Source organism: Entelurus aequoreus, linkage group LG19, assembly GCF_033978785.1.
Source record: "Entelurus aequoreus isolate RoL-2023_Sb linkage group LG19, RoL_Eaeq_v1.1, whole genome shotgun sequence".
In the NCBI taxonomy this organism is placed as follows: Eukaryota; Metazoa; Chordata; class Actinopteri; order Syngnathiformes; family Syngnathidae; genus Entelurus; species Entelurus aequoreus.
The window spans coordinates 10,079,626-10,105,733 of record NC_084749.1 but is presented as its reverse complement, the minus strand read 5'-3'; the positions used below and the strand labels follow the sequence as shown (position 1 = coordinate 10,105,733).

The window sequence follows — 26,108 nt, the reverse complement described above, 5'->3', positions numbered from 1 at the left end:
CCAACCTCTGCAAGTTCATGGGAGGCTGCATCGAGGTGCCGTACATCAGCATCATCACGGAGCACTGCCCCAAAGGAAGCCTGGCTGATGTCCTCCTCAACGAGGACATTCCCATCAACTGGGGGTTCAGGTGGGGACGCCTCCACCCCTCCATAACACCGCATTGTCGTGTCAATAAAAGCTATTCAAAATGGCGCTCACCAGACTGTCCTTCGCCACCGATGTTGCCCGCGGGATGGCCTACCTGCATCAGCACAAGGTGTTCCATGGAAGACTCCACTCCAGGAACTGTGTCATTGACGATCGCTGGGTGTGCAAGATCTCAGGTGCGTTAAAAACACACACCATCATGTCAGGTCAGTGCACTTCTTCTCAAAACCTATTTGTTCTGTTGTGTTACGGTGCGGATGTTCTCCCGAAATGTGTTTGTCATTCTTGTTTGGTGTGGGTTCACAGTGTGGCGCATATTTGTAACAGTGTTAAAGTTGTTTATACGGCACCCTCAGTGTGACCTGCATGGCTGTTGACCAAGTATGCCTTGCATTCACTTGTGTGTGTGAAAAGCCGTAGATATTATGTGATTGGGCCGGCACGCAGAGGCAGTGCCTTTAAGATTTATTGGCGCTCTGTACTTCTCGCCGAAGCATGTTGCTTTTGTAGGTGTTTCAGCAGATTTGAATTGCTGTTTTGGGCAGTAGATAGGAGGGCGGCGTGGCGAAGTTGGTAGAGTGGCCGTGCCAGCAATCGGAGGGTTGCTGGTTACTGGGGTTCAATCCCCACCTTCTACCATCCTAGTCACGTCCGTTGTGTCCTTGGGCAAGACACTTCACCCTTGCTCCTGATGGCTGCTGATTAGCACCTTGCATGGCAGCTCCCGCCATCAGTGTGTGAATGTGTGTGTGAATGGGTGAATGTGGAAATACTGTCAAAGCGCTTTGAGTACCTTGAAGGTAGAAAAGCGCTATACAAGTATAACCCATTTATCATTATTTATTATTTATTATAGGATCTTTGATCCAAGACACAACTTACATTTGACTAAAATGTTCTTTTCTTTGTGCTCGACGAAAGAAAAGTAGTGAGAATATCTCCATGTTAAGAAACTCTGCTTCGGCTCCGCCATGATGTTTTGTTAGTAAACACAGACACGCCCCCCCGCCCCACACACGCACACCCACACAGAGCGTGCGGCGCGCTTCTTCCTTGTGACACAGGAACATTCAGAAGGACGACAGCAATAAAACACACTCGGATCTTCTCAGCTTCTAGCCGATACTATATAAAAAAATAACGTAAAATAATGCAGTAACGCATCATGTAGTAACGGTAACTGAGTTACTGAATATAAAAAAATAACGTGTTAGACTACTAGTTACCGCCGAAAATAACGGCTTTACAGTAACGCGTTAGTCCCAACCCTGGTTTTCAGTCACCATGGTTACACTACTCCCACACAGGACGCTTAACAACACTCACTCTGCCCCTTAGTGTTCTGGTAAAGTCAAGCACTGAGCCGCCAGCTCTGCTCTCATGAAACATCTTTCAACAGCACCATGTTTATGTCCTTGAAGGTTCTCTAAAAAATGTCAACAATAACAACAACTTTTCCTGGTAACTAATTACATTACTAACTCAATCACTTTTTGGAGGAAATAGCTCGTGACTATAACGTGGGTTTAGCTCGATGCTAATTTACATTAGATATCCCATATACATGCTACTGTTTAGCATTAGTGATTTTACGTGGCGATTTCAACACCTAAAAATGTATGAAGTAAAACTACTTACTACTCCTGTCATATAGAGGATCTTTGACACAACTCGCGTGTGAAAATAAGCACGCTGTAATGTTTTCATTTCCTGCGCAGATTACGGCCTCACACTCTACCGAAAGGAGGACTTTGACGCCATCAGCAACGGGTTCACCTGTGGTGACGTCAACCGCCTCTACTGCGCTCCGGAGGTCCTGCTGGGGAGTAGCTCCAACATGACGGCAGCAGCAGACGTCTACAGGTGTGTTTGCAAGGCAGACATGACACTTGCTCTATTCTTGCATATCCAAACCTGTGGTGTCCACGTAGCAAATGTTTTAACAACCCGCCACACAAATGTTAGCATTGTAATATCGGCATGCTAGCTTTTTGGTTAATTTTGCAGGTTCACACCTCAGTATTATTTGATAACTGTTAGCATGCTAATGTTGGTAAGCTAGCTTTTTTTTTTTTTTTTTAGATAATTTTGTAGGTGTATTTTGGTACTTGATGCATGCTAACGTTAGCATGCTAGCATTCTCTACAATTTATTTAGGCACACATCTCAGACTAGTATATTTTGGTATTTGACGCATGGTCCAGGAAGCATTTTAGCATGCTAACATTAGCATGCTAGCTTTTTCTTTTAGCTAATTCAGCATCTAAGTGTCATATATTTTGGTATTTCACTAATAGCAACTTTAAGCACGATATTGGTAGCATAGTGCTGCTAGCATGCTAGCTTTTTAAAAAAAATTTTTAGCTCATTTCACTCTTACTTTTTGTTACTTTGATTGATTGATTGAGACTTTTATTAGTAGATAGTACAGTACATATTCAGTACAATTGACCACTAAATGGTAACACCCGAATAAGTTTTTCAACTTGTTTAAGTCAGGGTTCACTTAAATTAATTCATGGTACGAATATATACTATCAGCATAATGCAGTCATCACACAAGTTAATCATCAAAGTATATACATTGAATTATTTACATTATTTACAATACGGGGTGTGGGATGTGGAGGGGGTGGGGGGGGGGTTAGGTTTGGTTGATATCAGCACTTCAGTCATCAACAATTATATCATCAGAGAAATGGACATTGAAACAGTGTAGGTCTGACTTGGTAGGATATGTACAGCGAGCAGTGAACGTAGTAAGTTCAGAAAGCATAAGAACAAGTATATACATTTGATTATTTACATTTGATTAGTTACAATCCGGGGATGTGGGATGTGGTGGGGGGAGGGTGTTAGTTTAGGGTTGAAGTTGCCTGGAGGTGTTGTTTTAGTGCGGTTTTGAAGGAGGATAGAGATGCCCTTTCTTTTACACCTGTTGGGAGTGCATTCCATATTGATGTGGCATAGAAAGGAGAATGAGTTAAGACCTTTTTTAGATCGGAATCTGGGTTTAACGTGGTTAGTGGAGCTCCCCCTGGTGTTGTGGTTAAGGAAGTAGTTTGACATGTACTTCGGTATCAGGGAGGTGTAGCGGATTTTATAGACTAGGCTCAGTGCAAGTTGTTTTACTCTGTCCTCCACCCTGAGCCAGCCCACTTTGGAGAAGTGGGTAGGAGTGAAGTGTGATCTGGGGTGGAGGTCTAGAAGTAACCTGACTAGGATGTTTGGAGTCTAGAATTGAGGGTTTTGGAGGTGCGTGCGTAATCGTAAAAGGGTTGATGACCAGCGTGCTAACTGTTAGCATTTCAGTTTGGCTTTGGATCTTCAGCATTAAGAAATTGCTAGTTCTTTGAAAGAAAATCGATACATTGCTCTGGTTTTGAAGTTGAGAACGAGCAAAATTACCACCACATCCTTTTAATTGTCAGTCTGTGGCCCTCAGTGGTAAAGGGTTGGACTCCCTTGCTCTAAAGTTCAGTTCTGGGTTCAAATCGGCCTCGAAAGTTGTATCGCTTCAACCGACGTCATGCAGTTCTTACTGCGACTTAGGCAGACTTTTGTAAGAGCGTTTCAACTCAGGCTCCCAAAGATATCACGATAATAACAAATTCACGCTAATTTCTCGTTTTTTTTTGGCGCACTAATAATGTTAGCCAGGCCGATGTTGTGTGTTGTCATTTATAGTCAATCAATCAATCAATGTTTATTTATATAGCCCTAAATCACAAGTGTCTCAAAGGGCTGCACAAGCCACAACGACATCCTCGGTACAGAGCCCACATAAGGGCAAGGAAAAACTCACCCCAGTGGGACGTCGATGTGAATGACTATGAGAAACCTTGGAGAGGACTGCGTATGTGGGTAACCCCACCCCCCTCTAGTGGAGACCGAAAGCAATGGATGTCGATGTGTGTTTCAAGTGAGCCTGTGTGAGAAGTGTTACTCAAGTCAGTAGATTTCACCGCGGCTCACTTCGCTCAATTTTACTGTAAAAGAAAAAGTGGTACCGATTTTGTATTTACAGAAATGCAATGTAAACATTGTACAGTACAAAAACTGGCAGCTCAGTCGCCACAATTTTACCATAAAAATAAAAGTGATACCGTTTTCCGTAATTTGGTGTAAAAAAACAAAAAACAATAATAATAAATTTTATTTGTAAAAGCACTTTACATTGAGTGAACAACCTCAAAGTGCTACAGTGTATTAAAAAAAAAAAAAAAAAAAAGATAATGAAAATAAAAATTAGAACAGCCTAATAGCTAGAACTAGTATGCATATATCTAAAAAAAATATTTTTTAAAAAGAAGGGTTTTTAAGCCTTTTTTAAAAGCATCCACAGTCTGTGGTGCCCTCAGGAAGTCAGGGAGAGCGTTCCACAGGCTGGGAGCGGCGGAGCAGAAAGCCCGGTCTCCCATTGTTCGTAGCTTTGTCCTCTGAGGTTGGAGGAGGTTAGCCTGTCCGGAGCGGAGGTGTCGTGTGGAGGATTTGGGGGTGAGTAGTTCTTTGAGGTAGAGGGGGGCATTTCCATGGAGGCAAAAAACACCTTCAATTTTACAGTAAAATCTACTGCTTTCTTTTTTCTGCAGTGTAACAACATGCATGCGTCAGAAAAGACCAATTTCATCGTAGGTCCCCTTTAAAGTAGCAGTGGGAAAAACAAGTTGACTTTATATGTTCATTGTATCATTAAACCATATTCAATTGTATTTACAATCCACAAAATATGTGACAATATCGTTTAAAATGTCACAAAATCAGTCAGCCGCTTCTGCGCTCTGACCACATTATTATATCAGTCATACTGGAAATATTCAATAATTGTAATGATATTGTCAGAATAATTGTATGTAAGTTATCACAAAACATTCTGTTCCCATGGGTTCCCGGCGAGGAGACAAAAGCCGTCTTTGATCTTACCAAGCAAAAGGCTTGTAAAACTCCACTGTGTACGATGGGAAGCGAAATGAAGGTGTCGGTTTCTTTGATCTATTGGGATCCACAGGACGATCTTGTCTTGACCCGAGATCTACAAAGCGGAGAGGAAGCAGGACCTGACTCAAGCTCCAGGCATCTTTTCTTTGAACTCTTTTGAGTGCAACAGCTTTTTACGACCCCATCTCCCCTTAGAAACAGCTGTTGCTATGTAATCAGGGAAAGTCCAAATAAAAGAGGAGGCGTGCAACCATTTCGTCAGAGCGTGGTGGAGGACTGTACAAGAGTACAGCCCAGACGTTTCTCCTCATGAGCCAAATTGAATCCTGTCTCTGTTTAATTCCTTGCTTCTTGTCTGTTTAATAGATGTCATCGGGGTTTGAACCTGACAGAAATGTGCTGTTTATCATTGACAATCCTTATGTAGGACAAGTAGACATATGTTTTTCTTTTTTAATGAATTAAAAATGGTAAATAAATATGTAACAACTGAGTCAACAGATGGAGGGTCCTCTCATTATACTCTCTAAAAACATCCACCAACAATACTCCATTTACCTGAAAATGGACCAAATATGCGTGATATTGTTATTACAAGCGCTAACACAGACGGACTATTTTAGCGGCGCGTTGATAGCAGTGGCCATGGACCCACAGGCTGGTCCACTTTCACGTCCCCCGAGATGGAAAAAAAACTTTTTTTAAACCTTTGTAAAATTTCTAATTTGGTGTAAAAAAAAAAAAAAAAAAACAGTAAGTTTGACGGTAAAATTAATTTGCCAGTTTTTAACAGTAAAATCTACTGCTTTCTTTTTTCTCCAGTGCAAAGCATGATGTGTGGGAGATAGCGGGTGTTGTGTCCATGTTGTGTGATGTGTTGTTTTCCTTAAAGACAAATGGCCCTTTTATGCTAAATGAACCTTTTGATGATGTCATATTACGTGCAAACATGATGCCACCTCCAGTTAGAAGAGCCCCGTCACCATTTCACCAAGACTGCTTTGTAAAAACCCAGGCTTCACTACACATCTTAAAATAAAGATCTGTACGTCCCGACCTTTAGAAGTTGTCTTTCTTCTGTCCTGTCTCAGCTACGCCATGATCCTGGTGGAGATAGCCACTCGCTCAGACCTCATCTCCGTGAGTATGACATGTGACCTGTGACCTGTGACTCCTCCCACTGATCACTCATTGGTTGCTTGGGACAGGACCAGGGAGAGGGCGGGAGGATGGACATCACCTGGCGCCCGCCTCTGCCACAACTCAAAGCGGGAAAAAACGACTTGGACTGTCCCAGTCAGGAAGACTACTGTGAGGTGTGTGTGTGTGTGTGTGTGTGTGTGTGTGTGTGTGTGTGTGTGTGTGTGTGTGTGTGTGTGTGTGTGTGTGTGTGTGTGTGTGTGTGTGTGTGTGTGTGTGTGTGTGTGTGTGTGTGTGTGTGCGTACATTTCCATCAGTACTTTGCATGTTATTATAGATTGTTTACATCAGTAGTTGGAATGTTATTATAGATTGTTTACATCAGTAGTTTGAATGTTATAGATTGTTTACATCAGTAGTTTGAATTTTATTATAGATAGTTTCCATCAGTAGTTTGAATGTTATTATAGGTTGTTTACATCAGTAGTTTGAATGTTATTATAGTTTGCTTACATCAGTAGTTTGTATGGTATTATAGATTGTTTACATTAGTAGTTTGAATGTTATTATAGATTGTTTACATCAGTAGTTTGAATGTTATTATAGATTGTTTACATCAGTAGTTTGAATGTTATTATAGGTTGTTTACATCTGTAGTTTGAATGTTATTATAGGTTGTTTACATCAGGAGTTTGAATGTTATAATAGATTGTTTACATCAGTAGTTTGAATGTTATTATAGATTGTTTACATCGGTAGTTGGAATGTTATTATAGATTGTTTACATCAGTAGTTGGAATGTTATTGTAGATTGTTTACATCAGTAGTTTGAATGTTATTATAGATTGTTTACATCAGTCGTTTGAATGTTATTATAGATTGTTTACCTCAGTAGTTGGAATGTTATTATAGATTGTTTACATCAGTCGTTTGAATGTTATTATAGATTGCTTACGTCAGTAGTTTGAATGTTATTATAGATTTTTTACATCAGTAGTTGGAATGTTATTATAGATTTTTTACATCAGTAGTTGGAATGTTATTATAGATCGTTTACATCAGTAGTTTGAATGTTATTATAGATTTTTTACATCAGTAGTTGGAATGTTATTATAGATTGTTTACATCAGTCGTTTGAATGTTATTGTAGATTGTTTACGTCAGTAGTTTGAATGTTATTATAGATTGTTTACGTCAGTAGTTGGAATGTTATAGATTTTTTACATCAGTAGTTGGAATGTTATTATAGATTTTTTACATCAGTAGTTTGAATGTTATTATAGATTGTTTACATCAGTAGTTGGAATGTTATTATAGATTGTTTACATCAGTAGTTGGAATGTTATTATAGATTGTTTACGTCAATAGTTTCAATGTTATTATAGATTGTTTACATCAGTAGTTTGATTGTTATTATAGATTGTTTACATCAGTAGTTTGAATGTTATTATAGATTGTTTACATCAGTAGTTTGATTGTTATTATAGATTGTTTACATCAGTAGTTTGAATGTTATTGTAGATTGTTTACATCAGTAGTTTAAATGTTATGGTATCGGTAGAACATTAAAAAAAAAAAAAAAATATATATATATATATATATATATATATATATATATATATATATATATATATATATATATATATATATAGTATCCAATTAACATATAAAAAATTAACACTTTTTAAATATATATCGTAAATTCGTCCCAGACACAGTGGAAAATACACTTCAAAAAGCTTTTATAGACTGGTCATAACATTAGGTACCAGACCAGCTGCATTGCAAAAATACTTTTGGCAGAATTTACGTCACTGCATGTTGCACGTCAGCGTTATTATGTGCATGCCAAGATGATATGAAAATAATAATACTCATTGCCTTGAGAGCTAGACCTAATGTCCAAATAAGGACATCCACCTTGTCTTGTAGCCAGGCTGCAAAACCCCTCAGAAAGAGGCATCCAAAACTGTATGCAAGCTCACGCTTATACTGTATGCATGAACATTATCAATCAATCAATCAATCAATGTTTACTTATATAGTCCTAAATCACGAGTGTCTCAAAGGGCTGCACAAGCCACAACGACATCCTGGCAAGAAAAAACTCAACCCAATGGGATGACAATGAGAAACCTTGGAGGGGACTGCAGATGTGGGGAATTCCATAGATCACTTTTGTTGATCAAAACTGTTTACATTGATCTGATCCATAACCACACCTAAATCATGAGTAAAAAACTTTTATCGAGCAAAACTGTTTATATTGATCTGGTCCTTAACCACACCTAAATCATGAGTAAAAAACGTTTATCAAGCAAAACTGTTTATATTGATCTGGTCCGTAACCACACCTAAATCATGAGTAAAAAACTTTTATCTAGCAAAACTGTTTATATTGATCTGGTCCGTAACCACACCTAAATCATGAGTAAAAAACTTTTATCGAGCAAAACTGTTTATATTGATCTGGTCCGTAACCACACCTAAATCATGAGTAAAAAACTTTTATCCAGCAAAACTGTTTATATTGATCTGGTCCGTAACCACACCTAAATCATGAGTAAAAAACTTTTATCCAGCAAAACTGTTTATATTGATCTGGTCCGTAACCAGACCTAAATCATGAGTAAAAAACTTTTATCGAGCAAAACTGTTTACCGTATTTCCGTGAATTGCCGCCGGGAATATAGTATTCGCCTGCCTAGAATTACAGCCGGGTCAAACTCGTTTCGCAAAATAATTAGCGCATGCTTGGCACTTCCGCCGGGTCAAATATGAGTCATTAAATGACTCCCGGCTCCTGGTGGTAGAGTGCGCCAGTGATCCTTCTTGCGACTACCAGTACTGCAGAAGACCGGTGCTGCAGAAGAAGACAACAAGCAGCAAGCGTGAGCAGCGATCGTTTGCTTGCACTTTTACCATGGAGGATTACATATCTAAAATAAAACAGTTTTCTAAACTGGACTTTCAATCGAAGCAGGAGGTAATAATTAAAGGAATATCTCCAGAGACTTTTAAAACTGAAGAAAGATAAGGAAGACTGCCTTTGATCAGAAGCAGCTGCACATGGACATCATTTATAAGTAAAGGTAAGATCATAATAAAAATTTTTTTATTAAATGTGCTTTTCATGATAAGGTAAGCGCCGGAGTGAGAAGAGGTTTTAAAATGATTAGCGCATGCTTGCCCTACCCGCATGCTTTTGGTAAGCGCAGGAGTGAGAAGAGGTTTTAAATTAATTAGCGCCCGGGCGGCTATTCAAGGAAATACGGTATATTGATCTGGTCCTTAACCACACCTAAATCATGAGTAAAAAACTTTTATCGAGCAAAACTGTTTATATTGATCTGTTCCGTAACCACACCTAAATCACGAGTAAAAAAAACTTTTATCTAGCAAAACTGTTTATATTGATCTGGTCCGTAACCACACCAAAATCATGATTAAAAAACTTTATGTAGCAAAACTGGTAATTTTCTGCCATACTAACCAGGCCTAAAGCAACTCTTTGTGGTATCAACATCAGCTCTCACCTGCACCAACACACACACTCATGACACTGATGCACAAACACAACCACATATTAAGTGTAAATTGCAGGTTATGACTTCCCAACCAGATGTGTGCTTATTCCACTGTAATTTGTCAAGAATGTTCATTTATGGATATTAATCATAAAATGACGTTATAAGATTACAGAAATGCTCATAAAAAGATATAATTTACGGACACAAACTTACAGGAATGTACACTTTATCCCATGCTTACATCTCATTGTGCAACATGTGAATGTTTTGAATGGAACTAAAAGTGATCTTTTGAAAGGGGTACAACTTATTCCCAAAGCAGGACCCCCACACAGACATACAATACTAGTACATAGCTCGTGAAAAACACTATTTTATTGTTAGTGGGACAAATCACCTATATTAGAAAATAATCTCATGATGATAACAATACATTGGTAGGATGTCAAAAAAGACAACAAAACAAACCAGTTTTTCCATTTAAATTTTTGCTAACAGAGATTGAATCCATTTTCTCGTTATGTTTGTTTACTTATTTAGGATAATGAAGTTATTGACCTTCCAATAACAATGGTAAACAAATACTAAAGTAATGAAAACTATGTTTATTGCGTTTACGAGGGTTACTTGCATTGTTATTATATACGTATATATTATGATTACACAGTTAATATAACTATTGTCGAATGCTTACAATCAGGCCTGGCCCTAACCAATCTGACGCCCTAGGCAAGATTTTAGGTGGCGCCCCCCCACATCGGCAGTGAAGTGTATATACTCACAAGAAACCGAATAGCTTTGTCTTTGACCTTTTTTTTTACTTAAAGAAAGCAAATTAACATATTATATGAGAATGTTATGTTATGATTATATTTAACCGAATCACAGCAGTGCTCAAATTAAAAAACAGCATTCCCTCTCATGTGATATTGCTTAATTAACATTAATGATGTGCACTTTAACAACTAGGCTTACAACTATACCTAATATATAAAGGGGTGGAAAAGTGACTATTACATGCAGGGCAAACATTAGCTAACCAGAAGGCAATAACAATGTCAACAAAAAACACCTGCTTAAAAGATCTAATACAAATGTCCCTGAGGAATGTAAGGTGGGAGTACTGTAATTACCTAACGTTACATTATTATTTTCCATTACAATTTAGCCCCCTCCACAATATTAACCCGACGTTAAAACAGAACTAGCTATTTATTGATTAGCAATTGCCGAATCATGTAGCATTAGCTTAATGCTAAAAAGCCAGGTTACTATCACATTCTGTAACAGACAAATAATTTCATGTAGGCTAACGTTACCTACCTGCTACCTCTGTCTTTTTCTCGTTTCTCCTCCTCTTCTTTTCTATTTTTTCTTCCCTGGGCACCTGACAGTTTTGGCCGTTTTGACATCTTGTGTTGATTTTTTGACGTGGTGAGTCCAAAAAGAGTCATGATACGGGAAGGGAGGGGGCGCACCGTAATGTTGTAACAAATAATATTTCTATTAAATAGGCTTTACTTTGCATTTTAATTAACGTGGGATTATTTTTTGTATTTAGAAATAATAGTACCAACTTTTATTTATTTATTTATTTTTTCTCCAACATTTGTGGCACTGGCGTGGCGCCCCCTGATGGACGGCGCCCTTAGCATTTGCCTATACGGCCTATGCCACGGGCCGGCCCTGCTTACAATTGTGTCCATACAAACAATTGTATTTATTTGTACTATATATAACAACTATCTGCAGTAGGACATTACATTTATTTGAAGTTGCATTCAATGCACAGAGAGCTGGTTGTAATGTCACCCACTATGAAGGCGCCATACCATCATTTGTGACGGGCCGTGCAATAAAAGTATCTTTTTTGTTTCAGCTTATCAAGAAGTGTTGGTCTCACAGCGTGACCACCAGGCCCACCTTTGAGCAAGTGAAGAAGATGCTGGACAAGATGAACCCTCACAAAGTCAGCCCTGTGGACATGATGATGAACCTGGTAAGGCCTTTCACCTGCTCGCTTTTCACCCAGCGCCACAAACTAAAGGGTTTTCCCTCCACTGCAGATGGAGAAGTACAGCAAACATCTGGAGGCCATTGTTGCTGAGAGAACACAAGACCTTCTCCAAGAGAAACAGAAGACCGACCTCTTGTTGTACAGTAAGAGTCGCATGCAGCCTGAACCGTTGACACAATTATTGGTCCTTCTGAACAAATAAGTTTTGTTTTTTTTACAAAAATCAATGACCATATTGGTATCATATTTGACACAAAATATAATCCGTATTTCGTTTTTGTAACAAACCAAAACAAACCTCTATCATGTTAACATAAAAAGAACATTCATCATCTTCATCCTTCCGCCATTCACTTGAATTCACATTATTTATCATTTTCTAAGTATCTTCAATCTTCTCATTATTTGCCACCAAAATCATTATGTACTTTTTATGTGATATCATTTATTCCTCTCAAAAAACTCAGAAAGCCATGATTTATTATCACAACACACACCGAGGGAGCACCACATAATAAAACAGCAAAGAGTGTATTTCACTTATAAATATACCATATTGTGTTATGTAAACATTATATTTGTTTATTTGAAACATCTAAAGAATGTTTGTTGCTTGATGGTATTTGTAATGCATGAAGCGCAATAAAATGCCAATTAACCAATTTAAAGTTACATCACATTTTATACCTGCTGTATCAAATTTGATACGCACATTTTCAACTGTTTTACGATAAAATATATTATGAAATTTTAAGTCATTTTACCTCGCATCAACAGATTAACAGTTCATACTAAAATACATATTTCTTACTTCATCCCTTTTAAATTTGGCAACGTTTCTCTTCAAAAATCAGGTGCCTCTTGTTTCTTCTTGGTGTCATTATTGACTGGACATTCCTCTAATAAGTCAATTAATGCCCTCATGTGGATTATACGTGTAATGCATCTGATCTGATACCTCAGGCTTTTTAGGAACAAAACTAATCACACTGATATTGTAGAGGACGTTAAAACTTATGTATCACTTATGATACCTTAGGTTAAGTCACCTGACACCTTAAGTCACATGATATTTTGATGATGTAGAAGGATCAACAACTTATGTATCACTTATGATATGTGAGGTGTTATAGTGTTAAGTCATGACATTTTGATGATTTAGAAGGATCAATCTACGATTATAATAAAACATGGGACAAAGATTGTATACAAATGACATGTTTTATGCACTAAATATAACAATGTGACTTTATAAAATTAATAACATAATTCTCATATTATGTTCTGCTACATACAATTAAGAAAAAAGACACCAACACTCACCTTGGTGTGGATACTATCGATCATGGATCTGACACCAACACTCACCTTGGTGTGGATACTATCGATCCATGGATCTGACACCAACACTCACCTTGGTGTGGATACTCTCAATCATGGATCTGACACCAACACTCACCTTGGTGTGGATACTATCGATCATGGATCTGACACCAACACTCCCCTCGGTGTGGATACTATCGATCATGGATCTGACACCGACACTCACCTTGGTGTGGATACTATCGATCATGGATCTGACACCGACACTAACCTTGGTTTGGTATAGATCATGGATCTGACACCAACACTCACCTTGGTGTGGATACTATCGATCATGGATCTGACACCAACACTCACCTTGGTGTGGATACTATCGATCATGGATCTGACACCAACACTCCCTTTGTTGTGGATATTATCAGTCATGGATCTGACACCAACACTCACCTTGGTGTGGATACTATCAATCACGGATCTCACACCGACACTCACCCTGGTGTGGATACTATCAATCATGGATCCGACACCAACACTCCCCTTCGGGTGGATACAATCAATCATGGATCTGACACCAATACTCCCCGTGGTGTGGATACTATCGATCATGGATCTGACACTGACACTCACCTTGGTGTGGATACTATCGATCATGGATCTGACACCTACCCTCACCTTGGTGTGGATACTATCAATCATGTATCTGACACCTACACTCACCTTGGTGTGGATACTATCAATCATGGATCTGACACCAACACTCACCTTGGTGTGGATACTATCAATCATGGATCTGACACCAACACTCACCTTGGTGTGGATACAATCGATCATGGATCTGACACCTACACTCACCTTGGTGTGGATACAATCGATCATGGATCTGACACCTACACTCACCTTGGTGTGGATACTGTCAATCATGGATCTGACACCAACACTCACCTTGGTGTGGATACTATCAATCATGGATCTGACACCAACACTCACCTTGGTGTGGATACAATCGATCATGGATCTGACACCAACACTCACCCTGGTGTGGATACTATCAATCACGTGTCATCTCTCCCCTGCAGGCATGCTACCAAAGCCGGTGGCAGATGACCTCCGCCAAGGCCGAACCACAGAAGCTCAGAGCTTCTCCAACGCCACCGTCTACTTCAGGTGCTCCTGAACATTTACCTCATTGCACTTTTTCCTGCTAAGTGGATTTGTCTCCTATGCCAGCGACATTGTGGGCTTCACCCAGCTGTCGGGTGCCAGCACTCCCTACCAGGTGGTGGACTTCCTCAACCAGCTGTACACCACCTTTGACGACATCATCGACAACTACGACGTCTACAAAGTGGAGACCATTGGCGATGCTTGTAAGTACCAATTTAACAAAGAATCTGTGTCCAACTTCATTTGAAATATCTGACCTTATAGTAGCTGAAGTGTTTTGCCATCTTGAGTAATTCAGGTTAATGACCATGAACTTGTCAGCACAGCATTTGTATATATGACCCAATCCAAACAACAACAAATAAGGGAACACAACAAGTCAACACACACGGTCACACATAACACAACCTCACTCTACTTTGTGGATGTAATTAAAAAAATGTCCACGCACAACACATCATTCATAATGACACCCATTTAAATCCTCTGCAATGCATGATGGGAAAAATATAAAACCCTCTCTCCACACTCATCCATGTTTGGCCCATTTTAGCTGCTTGATATTTCTGATTTCTGATGAGGCTCTTTAGCACCGCTCCAGTGGCTCGCTAGACCTTTTTCAAAAACGTATTAAAATGGAAAAAGATCCGCGACCCCGTAAGGGACAAGCGGTATGGAATATATATGTTTTGTTTGAATATGGTTTGTGTAGGAGGACAACCATGACACAAACCTTCCTAATTGTTAGACTGTTTATATTCAACATGCTTCACTGATGAGAGTATTTGGCCAGCGCTGTGTTGTCCTACTAATTTCAGTGGTCCTTGAACTCTCCATAGTTTGTTTACATGTACAACTTTCTCCGACACAGTCACAGAAAGACGTGTTTCATGCCCCTCCTTCTTTGTCTCATTTTGTCCACCAAACGTTTCATACTGTGCGTGAATGCCCAAAGGTGAACTTTGTTGATGTTATTAACTTGTTGGTGTGCTAATCAGGCATATTTGGTCTATTTAGACTAGCATCGTTATGCCTTGTTTGTAGGTTTATTTGAGCTCATTTAATTCCCTTTACTTGACCTCTGTGTATTTAATTTATATTTGCATGTCTCATGACACATTATCTGTACGTAATAATGGCTGCATTTCTGATAGTTGTTTGTATGCCATGTTGTTCCAGACCATAGCAAACGTTACCTAGCTTGCAAAGATTGTAATAAATCCATTAGAAGAATACAGTTTCCTTTAACTTGGACACACACATCTATACCTTTGGCCATTCTAAGACGGTCGTTTATCTATGTGTTGTCTTCATTATAACACTTATATAAGACTATTAAAGTCATTTTGATAGTATGCTAATATAGCTGATATAGACACTTAAATCATGTGTTGTCTTCTTTATAACACTTATATAAGACTTTTAAAGTCATTTTGATAGTAGGCTAATATAGACACTTACATCATGTGTTGTCTTCATTATAACACTTATATAAAACTTTTAAAGTCATTTTGATAGTAGGCTAATATAGCTAATATAGACACACACATCATGTGTTGTCTTCATTATAACACTTATATAAAACTTTTAAAGTCATTTTGATAGTAGGCTAATAAAACTAACATAGAAACTTACATCATGTGTTGCCTTCAATGTAACACTTATATAAGACTTTTAGTCATTTTGATAGTAGGCTAACATAACTAATATAGACACTTACATCATGTGTTACCTTCATTATAACACTTATATATGGTTTTACCTTTTTTGTGGCTCTAGACAGATGTTTTATTTTTATTTTTGGTCCGATATGGCTCTTTGAACATTTTGGGTTGCCGACCCCTGTCTTAATATATATCTTAGGGCGGGGCGTTAGGGCTGAAAATGGTTTTACAAAATAAGTGTTTTACATCAGTCGCTATTGATGATTATTGATATTTTTTGTGACCTATGTAAAATAAGGAGCAGGAGAAAAATATATGAAATGTGAACAATTTTATTAGAAATGTAACTTCCTGTGATTATAATCCCTCAGCTATCGAGACAGAAAAGACATGTCAACACAAGCATGAAAACACTCCAACAATGTCAACAAAATAGTCAAATCACATTGAACAATTAACAATGAGATCTTAAAAATCATGAATATGTAAAAAATGCTTAATGAAGTGTAAGAAAATAGTGATAAAATGTAAACGTGTTTCTATGTTTACATTTTATCACTATTTTCTCAACTATTTTCTGCAGGTTTAGTGGGAGGGGGGGGGGGGGGTCGCGGGGGGTTATTTGTATTTTAAAATTTTTAAATTTTTTTAAATTTTTTATTTTTTCATAAAGAAATACAATCATGTGTGCTTACGGACTGTATCCCTGCAGACTGTATTGATCTATATTGATATATAATGTATATATTGTGTTTTTTATGTTGATTTAATTTAAAAAATATATATATTATATATATATATATATATATATATATATATATATATATATATATATATATATATATATATATATATATATATATATATATATATATATACATATACATATACATATATATATATATATATATATATACATATACATATACATATACATATACATATATATATATATATATATATATATATATATATATATATATATATATATATATATATATATATATATATATATATATATATATATATATATATATATATATATATATATATATATATATATATATATATATATATAATTTTATTTTTTTATTTCTTGTGCGGCCCGGTGGTTGGGGACCACTGCTCTAAAGTGTCAGGTTCAAACACTGATGACAACTATTAAACAGGACAAGAAGCAAAGAATCAAACAGAGACAGAATTCAATTTGGCTCAGTGAGGAAAACCGTGTACATCTGTACCCTTGTACAGTGTCATCACGCTCTGCCAAAAGATTGCCCGCCTCCTTCTTTTATTTGGACCTTCCCTGACCACATGGCGACAGCTGCTTCCAAAGGGACGGGGGTCGTAAACAGCCATCGCCTTTGATTACAAAACAGTTAAAAAGAAAAGGTCGGTTCAAAAAAGAGGTCGTAACAGAGTTCAAAAAGAGGTTCGTAAAAGAGTTCAAAAAGAGGTTCGTAAAAGACTTCGAAAAAGCGATGCCTGGAGGGAAGTCAGGCCCTGCTTCCTCTCCGCTTTGTAGTTCTTGGGTCACGACAATATCTTTCGTTTGATTACAATAAATGAAAGAAACAGAACACCTTCATGTTGCTTTCCATCCTACACAGTGGAGTTTTACAAGCCTTCTTCTTGGTAGGTTCAAAAACAGCTTTTGGTCTTCTCGCTGGGAACTCATTTCAACACAAAGTTTTTGTGATAACTTAGATAAAATTATTGTAACAAAAGGGTGAGCTAAGGTGGTGTGGTATTAGCGGTCTGGTCTTGCATCATACACAAACCACATTGGTCTGACTACGGTCCCTTTTGAAAACATCCAAAAAACCTGTCATGGGGACTTTTCCTCTTTTATCCACAATTTCTTCATTCTGACTTTCTCTTCTCACTCCGTGCAAAGAATCAAGCAAACGTGATGGTTGATACTGTCACCTGATTGGCTGTTAGCGTGTCACTCCCTTTTGTTCGTGCAAGCAACCTTGCTTCCATACTTCCGCCTTCTTCCACACAGAAACAAATGATGGAATGTTTTATCAAACACACGATTTACTGCTATGGACTACGATATGTTTTTATCGCTCAGCCTTTTCTTTGTGCCTGCCGACGTAGACATGGTGGTGTCAGGGGTGCCCAATGAAAATGGCATCAACCACGCGGGGGAGATAGCCAGCATGGCCTTGGACCTGGTTAACGTTTGCCACTCGTTCAAGATCCCACACAAGCCCCACATGCAGCTGAAGATACGTGCAGGCATCCACTCGGGTACTTCCTGCCCGCACTGACTACACGTCAGTGACGGGGCACGTACTAAACACCCTCTCTGCGTGCCGCCAGGACCGGTTGTGGCCGGTGTGGTTGGCACCAAGATGCCGCGTTACTGCCTGTTTGGGGACACCGTCAACACGGCGTCACGGATGGAATCCACCAGTGAAGGTACTGGAAAACATTTCATGAGACACTATTTATACAGTGGCATGGACATAAGCCACACAAAGTCTTTTCTTCTGGCTGTGCACAGCTTTAAAGATCCAGGTGAGCGGCGCCACGGCTGAGCTGCTTCACACGTTGAGAGGATACCTTCTGACCTGCAGAGGATCACTCAACGTCAAGGTCATTCTTGAAAATTGTGAATTCTTGTTTGTGTTTACGTCCTCCATGTCCATTGAAAAAGTTGTGAGTTCAAACCGAGTCATACCAAAGACTATAAAGATGGGACACATTACCTCCCTGTTTGGCACTCAGCATCAAGGGGTTGGAATTGGGGGTTAAATCACCAAAATGATTCCCGGGCGTGGCCACCGCTGCTGCTCACTGCTCCCCTCGCCTCCCAGGGGGTGATCAAGGGTGATTGGTCAAATGCAGGGAATCATTTCGCCACACCTAGTGTGTGTGACAATCATTGGCACTTTAACTTTAACTTAAAAACAAAATGGAAGTATTATTGTAGCATAAGCATCCCCCAGGAGGCCCCGCCCCCCACTAGGGCTGGACCATTATGGCAAAAATACTAATCACGATTATTTTGATTGACATTGTAATCACGATTACTTACACGATTATTCATTCTTTTGAAAAGAGGAGTATTTATGGTACCACCAAAACTCAACTTTGGTCACACTCCTGGTTTACATCAACTGGTGACCACATTAAAAAAAAAAAAAAGCTACATAGCTGCGTGGGTCTAAAAGTAGCTAAGCTACTGGAAAATGTAGTTAAGCTACGTGACATGCATGTTTAGAGGCTCACAAATGCGATGGAAGTGGGAGAATAATGATAATAAAAGAAGCAATAATAATAGAAAATAGAAAAGTAATTGAAGCTCTTCTCATGAGAGTCACAAAGAAAGGAGATATTTTTCTGTCTCCTGAGGAAGCATCAAGTCCTGTCCTTGTAACCATAGAAGTTGGATTTGAGGGCGGGGTTCTATTGTGATGTCTTTCATGCAGCTCAGGTGTGATATTACCTGCCTCGCCCAGCCATCAATAGCCTATTGATTTATTGAAAATAGAAAGGATCAACGTGACCCTTCTTTTAGGGCAATGACTCTACTAAAAGTTCATTATTATTATCTTAGAGGCCCTTATCATAACTCACCAAGCACCTATACAAATGTATATTTCAGGGGTCCCCAACACCAAATGTCAAGATTGACTCTCTAGCGCCCCCTTTGAAATGAGGAAAAATTAGCCCCCAGATCCACGTATCGTCACCAAAATCGCTGGGAACGTCTATCATGACAGGACACACGTAAAAGTCTCAAAAACCCATATTGGAAAACAAACAGGAAGTCGGCCATCTTGGTTTACTCTGCCAATTTATTGGCCAAAAACAGGGGTCGTACTTGGACAAACTCCTCTTGCAGACTTTGACCCGATGAGTTGCGATTAAAATGACAGACGTGAGGCAGATGGGCGATGATAAATTACGAAGGAATTTTGCCTTGGCCATACGAGGTGGGCGTGTCATGCCGCTAAACTTTGATCCGATCGTTCGCCACACAACTTTGAAAGTGAACAACTCAAATCCACAAATTTAGGTCTTGATCATAATTGGTGGAAATGATGATGAAGACACCCTGAAGTTCCGGATGGGTCGGTACCTGTGAATACCTATTCGTAGTGGGCAGAGCCTTTAGACAAAAAACTGCTCCTTGGGAGCAGCACCAGCTACGTAGGCCCATTTGAAATTATTATTCACCCACTGTGTTTGCCTTTTTAAGGCACTTAACATGCACAGAATAATAATAATAAATAATGGATTAGATTTTTTATCGCGCTTTTCTATTGTTAGATACTCAAAGCACTCACAGAGAAGTGGGAACCCATCATTCATTCACACCTGGTGGTGGTAAGCTACATTTGTAGCCACAGCTGCCCTGGGGTAGACTGATGGACCGAAACTCACCAATTTCTGCAAGCACATCAGGTTTGCTTGATTGATTGAGACTTTTATTAGTAGATTGCACAGTACAGTACATATTCCGTACAATTGACCACTAAATGGTAACACCCGAATAAGTTTTTCAACTTGTTTAAGTCGGGGTCCACGTTAATCAATTCATGGTCTGGCGAAACATTTTATATTTGGGGCGTGCCGAACACAAAATGTCACAATTGACTCTCTTGCGCCCCTTTTAAATATCAGGAAAAGTAGCCTCTCTGACCACATCCACGTATCGTCACGAAAATTGCTGGGAACGTCTATCATGTAAAAGTCTCAAGAACCCATACTGGAAAAGAAACAGGAATCTTGGCCATCATGGGTTCCGTTGGCAATTTATAGGCCAAAAACAGGGGTCGTACTTGAACAAACTCCTCCTACGGACTTTGACCAAATGAGTTGCGATTAAAATAACAGACGCTAGACAGAATTGTATAGACATGTTGCCATAAAGATGTGGGCGTGTCATGGCGGCGGACTTTGGTCTGATGGTTTGCCACACAACCTTAAACATTAACAACTCGGCTCCACATATTCCGATCCTGATTATAATTGCTACAAATGACGGTGAATAAACCCTGACGTGCTGGATGGCTCAGTGGCTATTCGTACCCATTCGTGGTGGACGCAGCCTGGCGGTGAAAAATGCTCCACGCCATAACCATCAAACTGTCATCACTGCACCTTAGGTGATCAGATCTCCTTCCAAACTGATTTGAGGCTTGAAGGTTGAGGTCTGATCATTCCTACACATTAACATTCAAGATTCAAGATTGTTTATTGTCATATGCACAGTTAAACAGACAGTTTGCCGTACAATGAAAATCTTACTTTGCTAGTCCACCCTTCAACAAGTCACACGGTACTTAGCTAAAATAAAAATAAAAAATACAAATTTATACACAAGGCACAGTAAGTAACATAACATTTTTGCACATTCTGATTGACAGTCAACAGTATAGATATGGAGGTGACATTTGGTCACAGCAGCAGTTAAAGTGTCTTTAGTGATCAAAGGTGAAAAGTGTCTTCAGTGATGGTTCACAGTTCGGGGGTGGTCATGGTAGCTTTCTTTTGTTCAAAAAGATCAAAGAAAAACGGGGGGGGGGCGGGGGGGGGGATACCTAGCATTCACAAGTTAGCATCCACAAGCCTGATGACCTGTGGGTAGAAACTGTTTGTCAGTCTCGTAGTCCTGGATTTCAGGCTCCTGTATCGTCTGCCTGATGGTAGGAGGCTGAAGAGACACCAATACCGCCACCTTGTGGTGAAAAATCATATTGGTCATAAATTCTTTCCACATGCTGCAGTCTTCCAGATATGTTTATGGTAGGTCGGGGCATTGGGAAGGGCCAGACTGCATGACTTTCATGGCATCAATATCGCCCCCTTGTGGTAGAAAATTATAATGGTCACAGCGTCCTTCCACAAGCTCCGGTCTCTCTGAAATTTTTTGGTGGTGGTTCTGGGAATTTTGGAGGGACACGACTGCATGTGTCACGGGTGCCCGTCGACCCGCGCGAAGCCCTTGGGAAGTGCCAGGGCTCCTTCAACACCGCTTTCATTCCAAGTTGATATCTTCAACAGGGCAAAGGTGAGATGACAACATGGTGGCTGGAAGCCAAGAGAGACGATCAAACAGATCCACTGCTCAGCACGTCTGTGCAGTCCAGAGGCGGTCCTGTGCCGGTTGGCGACTGAAACGGATGTGTGACACCATACCAACATAACATAACCAAGTGCAATAACTGATCTCTTGTCAACTGTGTTTTAGTGATTGTAGTTTCTTTGTCCATATTCTGTTGACTGATGAGACTCTGCTTCTTATTAAGTGTACTCCTTTGTGTATGTATACTTATGACAATATTGGGCACATCTGCACTGAGATTTCCACTCCAAATGTCTCAAGTGGTGCCTTGAAATACCACTCATTTGAGAGGGCTCGATCGGAGTTGGGTGGAATAGCCAAAAATTGTACTCAAAAGACCTGAAGGAAGTTGTTCATTTAGAGCAGGGGTGGAGGGCCACACCGACAATATTTCAATTAAATTTTGCTCAAATTATTTTTGATATACCGTAAGATAAATAATAATAATAACAATAATTTCATTTAACCTAATTTAACTTTATACAAAAGCAGATTGTTTTTGATGGTTTTATTTTTAACACTGTCTTACACAACACTTCCTGATGTATAATACAATGCAAAAATGTCCATTTCTGTCGCTTTATCCTGCATCCTCTTTAAAAGTCCAACATTTTTCCCCGTCAGATTTGGACAACCATCTGTTGTCACACCTGCCAGCTTGTCCCATTTCAGTCCTAACATGTCCAAACACGCATTTACCTATGTGAACAAGTCATTACCTGTGGTTGTCTCTTTAATTGACTGCATGGCTGCCAGCTCCTCCGTGATTTGAAAGTCTGCAGTTATCCCACGTAAGAAGATGAGCAGCTGGGCGGTGTTACGTACATCGCAGCTCTCATTCAAAGCCAGCGAAAAACAGTCAAAGTCGGCCGTTCTGTTCTTCAGCTGAAGCTCCAAGTTTCCAGCGATGGTCTCAACCTGCCTCGTTACAGTGCGTCGGGAGAGTGACACGTTCTCAAATGCGCCCCTCTTCTCCGGGCATATCAGCGCAACAGAATCCGATAAGCACTCCTTAATAAACTCTCCATCAGAAAACGCCTTTTCTGGCGATTTTGTGAGAAATGACGAAACTTGTCCTGATGGCTGCATCTCTGGGGGTGTGAAATTTGGCAAGATGTCCTTGTTGGGTTTGCAGTTTTACCATCAACGCATCAGCCTCCCTTGCGCGCGCTTCATCAGACAGATTCCGATATTTTTCCTCGTGCTTCGTCGTGTAGTGGCGATTGAAATTATATTCTTTAAACACAGCAACCTGTGTACCACAAATTAAGCACACGGCTTTACCTTTAATTTCTGTAAAGAAATACTTGGCAGTCCATGTCTTGTTGAAAACACGGCATTCGTCATCAACTTTTCTCTTTTTAGCATCTCTGGGATAACCGGGCATCACTTGTCGCTGTGCACCTTCACTCACAGGTTACACACGGACATACGCCCATTAATAACACTTTTCAAAATAAAAGCAGCACAGTTGTATTGCACGCACGACAGATGTTTTTTTAAATTTATTTTGTAATTTGTGATTGCCGCTGTTCACATTCACTCACAATCACGCACGAGCATACGTCCACACGGAAGTAATACAAATAACGCTTTTCAAAACAAAAGCAGCACCGTTGTATTGCACACTCGACATAGACACTTTTTAAAATGTATTTTGTAATTCATGATTGGCCTCACGCGGGCCGGACAGGGACGCACAAAAGGCCGGATGTGGCCCGCGGGCCGCCGAATGCCCAGGTCTGATTTAGAGTAATATGACTCAAGTCAAGGTCAAAACTGGTCATCCAAATAGTTACTTGAGTAAGTATTCAGTGAAAAAAGTACTCGAGTACTGAGTAACTGGTGATTAACTTCTGATTCATATCCTAACTCAGTTAATGGTACTTGCACACTTCAATCAATCAATCAAAGTGTATTTATATAGCCCTAAATCATGAGTGTCTCAAAGGGCTGCACAAGCCACAACGACATCAGGGCAAGAACAAACTCAACCCAATGGGATACAATGAGAAACCTTGGAGGGGACCGCAGATGTGGGGACCCCCAACCCTGGTGCAATGGAAGTCGAGTGTACCTAGTTAATAGTGTGAGAGTCCAGTCCATAGTGGGGCCAGCAGGGGATCATCTTGAGTGGAGACAAGTCAGCAGCGCAGAGACGTTATCAACTGATGCACAGATGAGTGGTCCACCCCTGGTCCCGACTTTGAACAGCTAGCACTTCATCTGTGGTCACCTAATAACCTCTCCACGCAGGGGCAGAGCAGAAAAGAGACGGCAGATCGACTGATCTAAAAGGGGGGTCTATTTAAAGGCTAGTGTATACAAATGAGTTTTAAAATGAGACCTCAACTGTAGTTAAGTGTGAATGTGTGTGTGAGAGACACTACCATACATAGTATGCTCTACAAAACACTGATGACGTCATAACAGGCTAATGTTAGCATATGCTAGCTAAAACATGTAAACATCGACAACTCTCGTTGGAAGTGGAATTCTTGGAGGCTGAAATGTGAACATTTGTCACACAGATTATGGTATAAAGGTTCTTCTTCACACTCTGTAGGTGTTGAAGAGTTATGTCACTTTTTACAGTGTGCAGTTGCAGTGCTGTCATGTGACTGCCAGGCTTCATTTGATTGGTCAAAGGTCGCCAGTGCTTACATTGCATTAGTAAAACACGTCCCTCTAAGAAACGATAAGACATTGCAAGCTGTTATTAAGATATTATAAATATAATAATTAGAGATGTCCGATAATATCGGACTGCCGATATTATCGGCCGATAAATGCTCTAAAATGTAATATCGGAAATTACCGGTATCGTTTTCAAAAAGTAAAATGTATGACTTTTTAAAACGCCGCTTTGTACACGGACGTAGGGAGAAGTACAGAGCGCCAATAAACCTTAAAGGCACTGCCTTTCCGTGCTGGCCCAATCACATAATATCTACGGCTTTTCACACACAGAAGTGAATGCAAATCATACTTGGTCAACAGCCATACAGGTCACACTGAAGGTGACCGTATGAACAACTGTTACAACACTGTTACAAATATGCGCCACACTGTGAACCCACACCAAACAAGAATGACAAACACATTTCGGGAGAGCATCCGCACCTTAACACAACATAAACACAACAGAACCAATACCCAGAACCCCTTGCAGCACTAACTCTTCCAGGACGCTACAATATACACCCCCCGCTACAACCTACCCCCCCCCCCCCCCCACGCCCCCCATCTCAACCCTGCCCACCTCAACCTCCTCATGCTCTCTCAGGGAGAGCATGTCCCAAATTCCAAGCTGCTGTTTTGAGGCATGTTAAAAGAAATAATGCACTTTGTGACTACAATAATAAATATGGCAGTGCCATGTTGGCATTTTTTCCCATAACTTGAGTTGATTTATTTTGGAAAACCTTGTTACATTGTTTAATGCATCCAGCGGGGCTTCACAACAAAATTAGGCATAATAATGTGTTAATTGCCATCAGTGTGTGAATGTGTGTGTGAATGGGTAAATGTGGAAATACTGTCAAAGCGCTTTGAGTACCTTGAAGGTAGAAAAGCGCTATACAAGTATAACCCATTTATCATTTATTTGCACGACTGTATAGATCAGTATCGGTTGATATCAGGATTGGTAATTAAGAGTTGGACAATGTCGGAATATCGGATATCGGCAAAAAAGCCATTATCGGACATCTCTAATAATAATGATATGAAATGTCGGAATGAATCTCAGTCCAAAGTAAAAGTAGTTTTTCTTCTTCACAAAAATACTCAAATGAAAGTTAAAAAGTATTAAAACTACGCTGGCAAGTATAATTTACATAAGTAAATGTAGCGCGTTACTGACTATACAGCAGAACATTTACAGGCCCCGTAATAAAGACTCTCTCACTATTATGTTTGGTGAAAGCAATGTTTCTAAATTGTATCATAACTGTGTTGCATTTTTCTGCTGTAGTGCATGTTATTGATTGTAATAAATGTATTGTTCTCTGAACAGTGTATCCGTTTAATTAATCCTCCTTCAAAGTACATAGATGCCTGAACTATGTGTATTCTTTTAACACAATGTATAAAAT

At 39.5% G+C, this 26,108-nt stretch overlaps 1 protein-coding gene across 5 annotated transcripts in view; it reads left to right on the top strand.

Moving 5' to 3' along the window:
* The window catches only part of LOC133635097 (atrial natriuretic peptide receptor 2-like), a 43,806-nt gene extending 17,786 nt beyond the window's left edge, over window positions 1-26,020 (top strand). For all 5 annotated transcript variants that reach the window (XM_062027863.1, XM_062027862.1, XM_062027866.1 and 2 more), the window contains 13 exons: window positions 1-130; window positions 205-326; window positions 1,869-2,013; window positions 6,180-6,228; window positions 6,297-6,404; window positions 11,638-11,757; window positions 11,825-11,918; window positions 14,175-14,262; window positions 14,326-14,465; window positions 18,033-18,185; window positions 18,258-18,356; window positions 18,442-18,533; window positions 21,951-26,020. The exon at window positions 1-130 is cut by the window's left edge and continues 14 nt beyond it. In XM_062027863.1, coding sequence (XP_061883847.1) covers window positions 1-130; window positions 205-326; window positions 1,869-2,013; window positions 6,180-6,228; window positions 6,297-6,404; window positions 11,638-11,757; window positions 11,825-11,918; window positions 14,175-14,262; window positions 14,326-14,465; window positions 18,033-18,185; window positions 18,258-18,356; window positions 18,442-18,533; window positions 21,951-22,064 — 1,454 coding nt within the window. In that variant the 3' untranslated portion in view covers window positions 22,065-26,020. The remainder of the gene's footprint in view (window positions 131-204; window positions 327-1,868; window positions 2,014-6,179; window positions 6,229-6,296; window positions 6,405-11,637; window positions 11,758-11,824; window positions 11,919-14,174; window positions 14,263-14,325; window positions 14,466-18,032; window positions 18,186-18,257; window positions 18,357-18,441; window positions 18,534-21,950) is intronic.
* The last annotated feature ends 88 nt before the right edge of the window (window positions 26,021-26,108 follow it).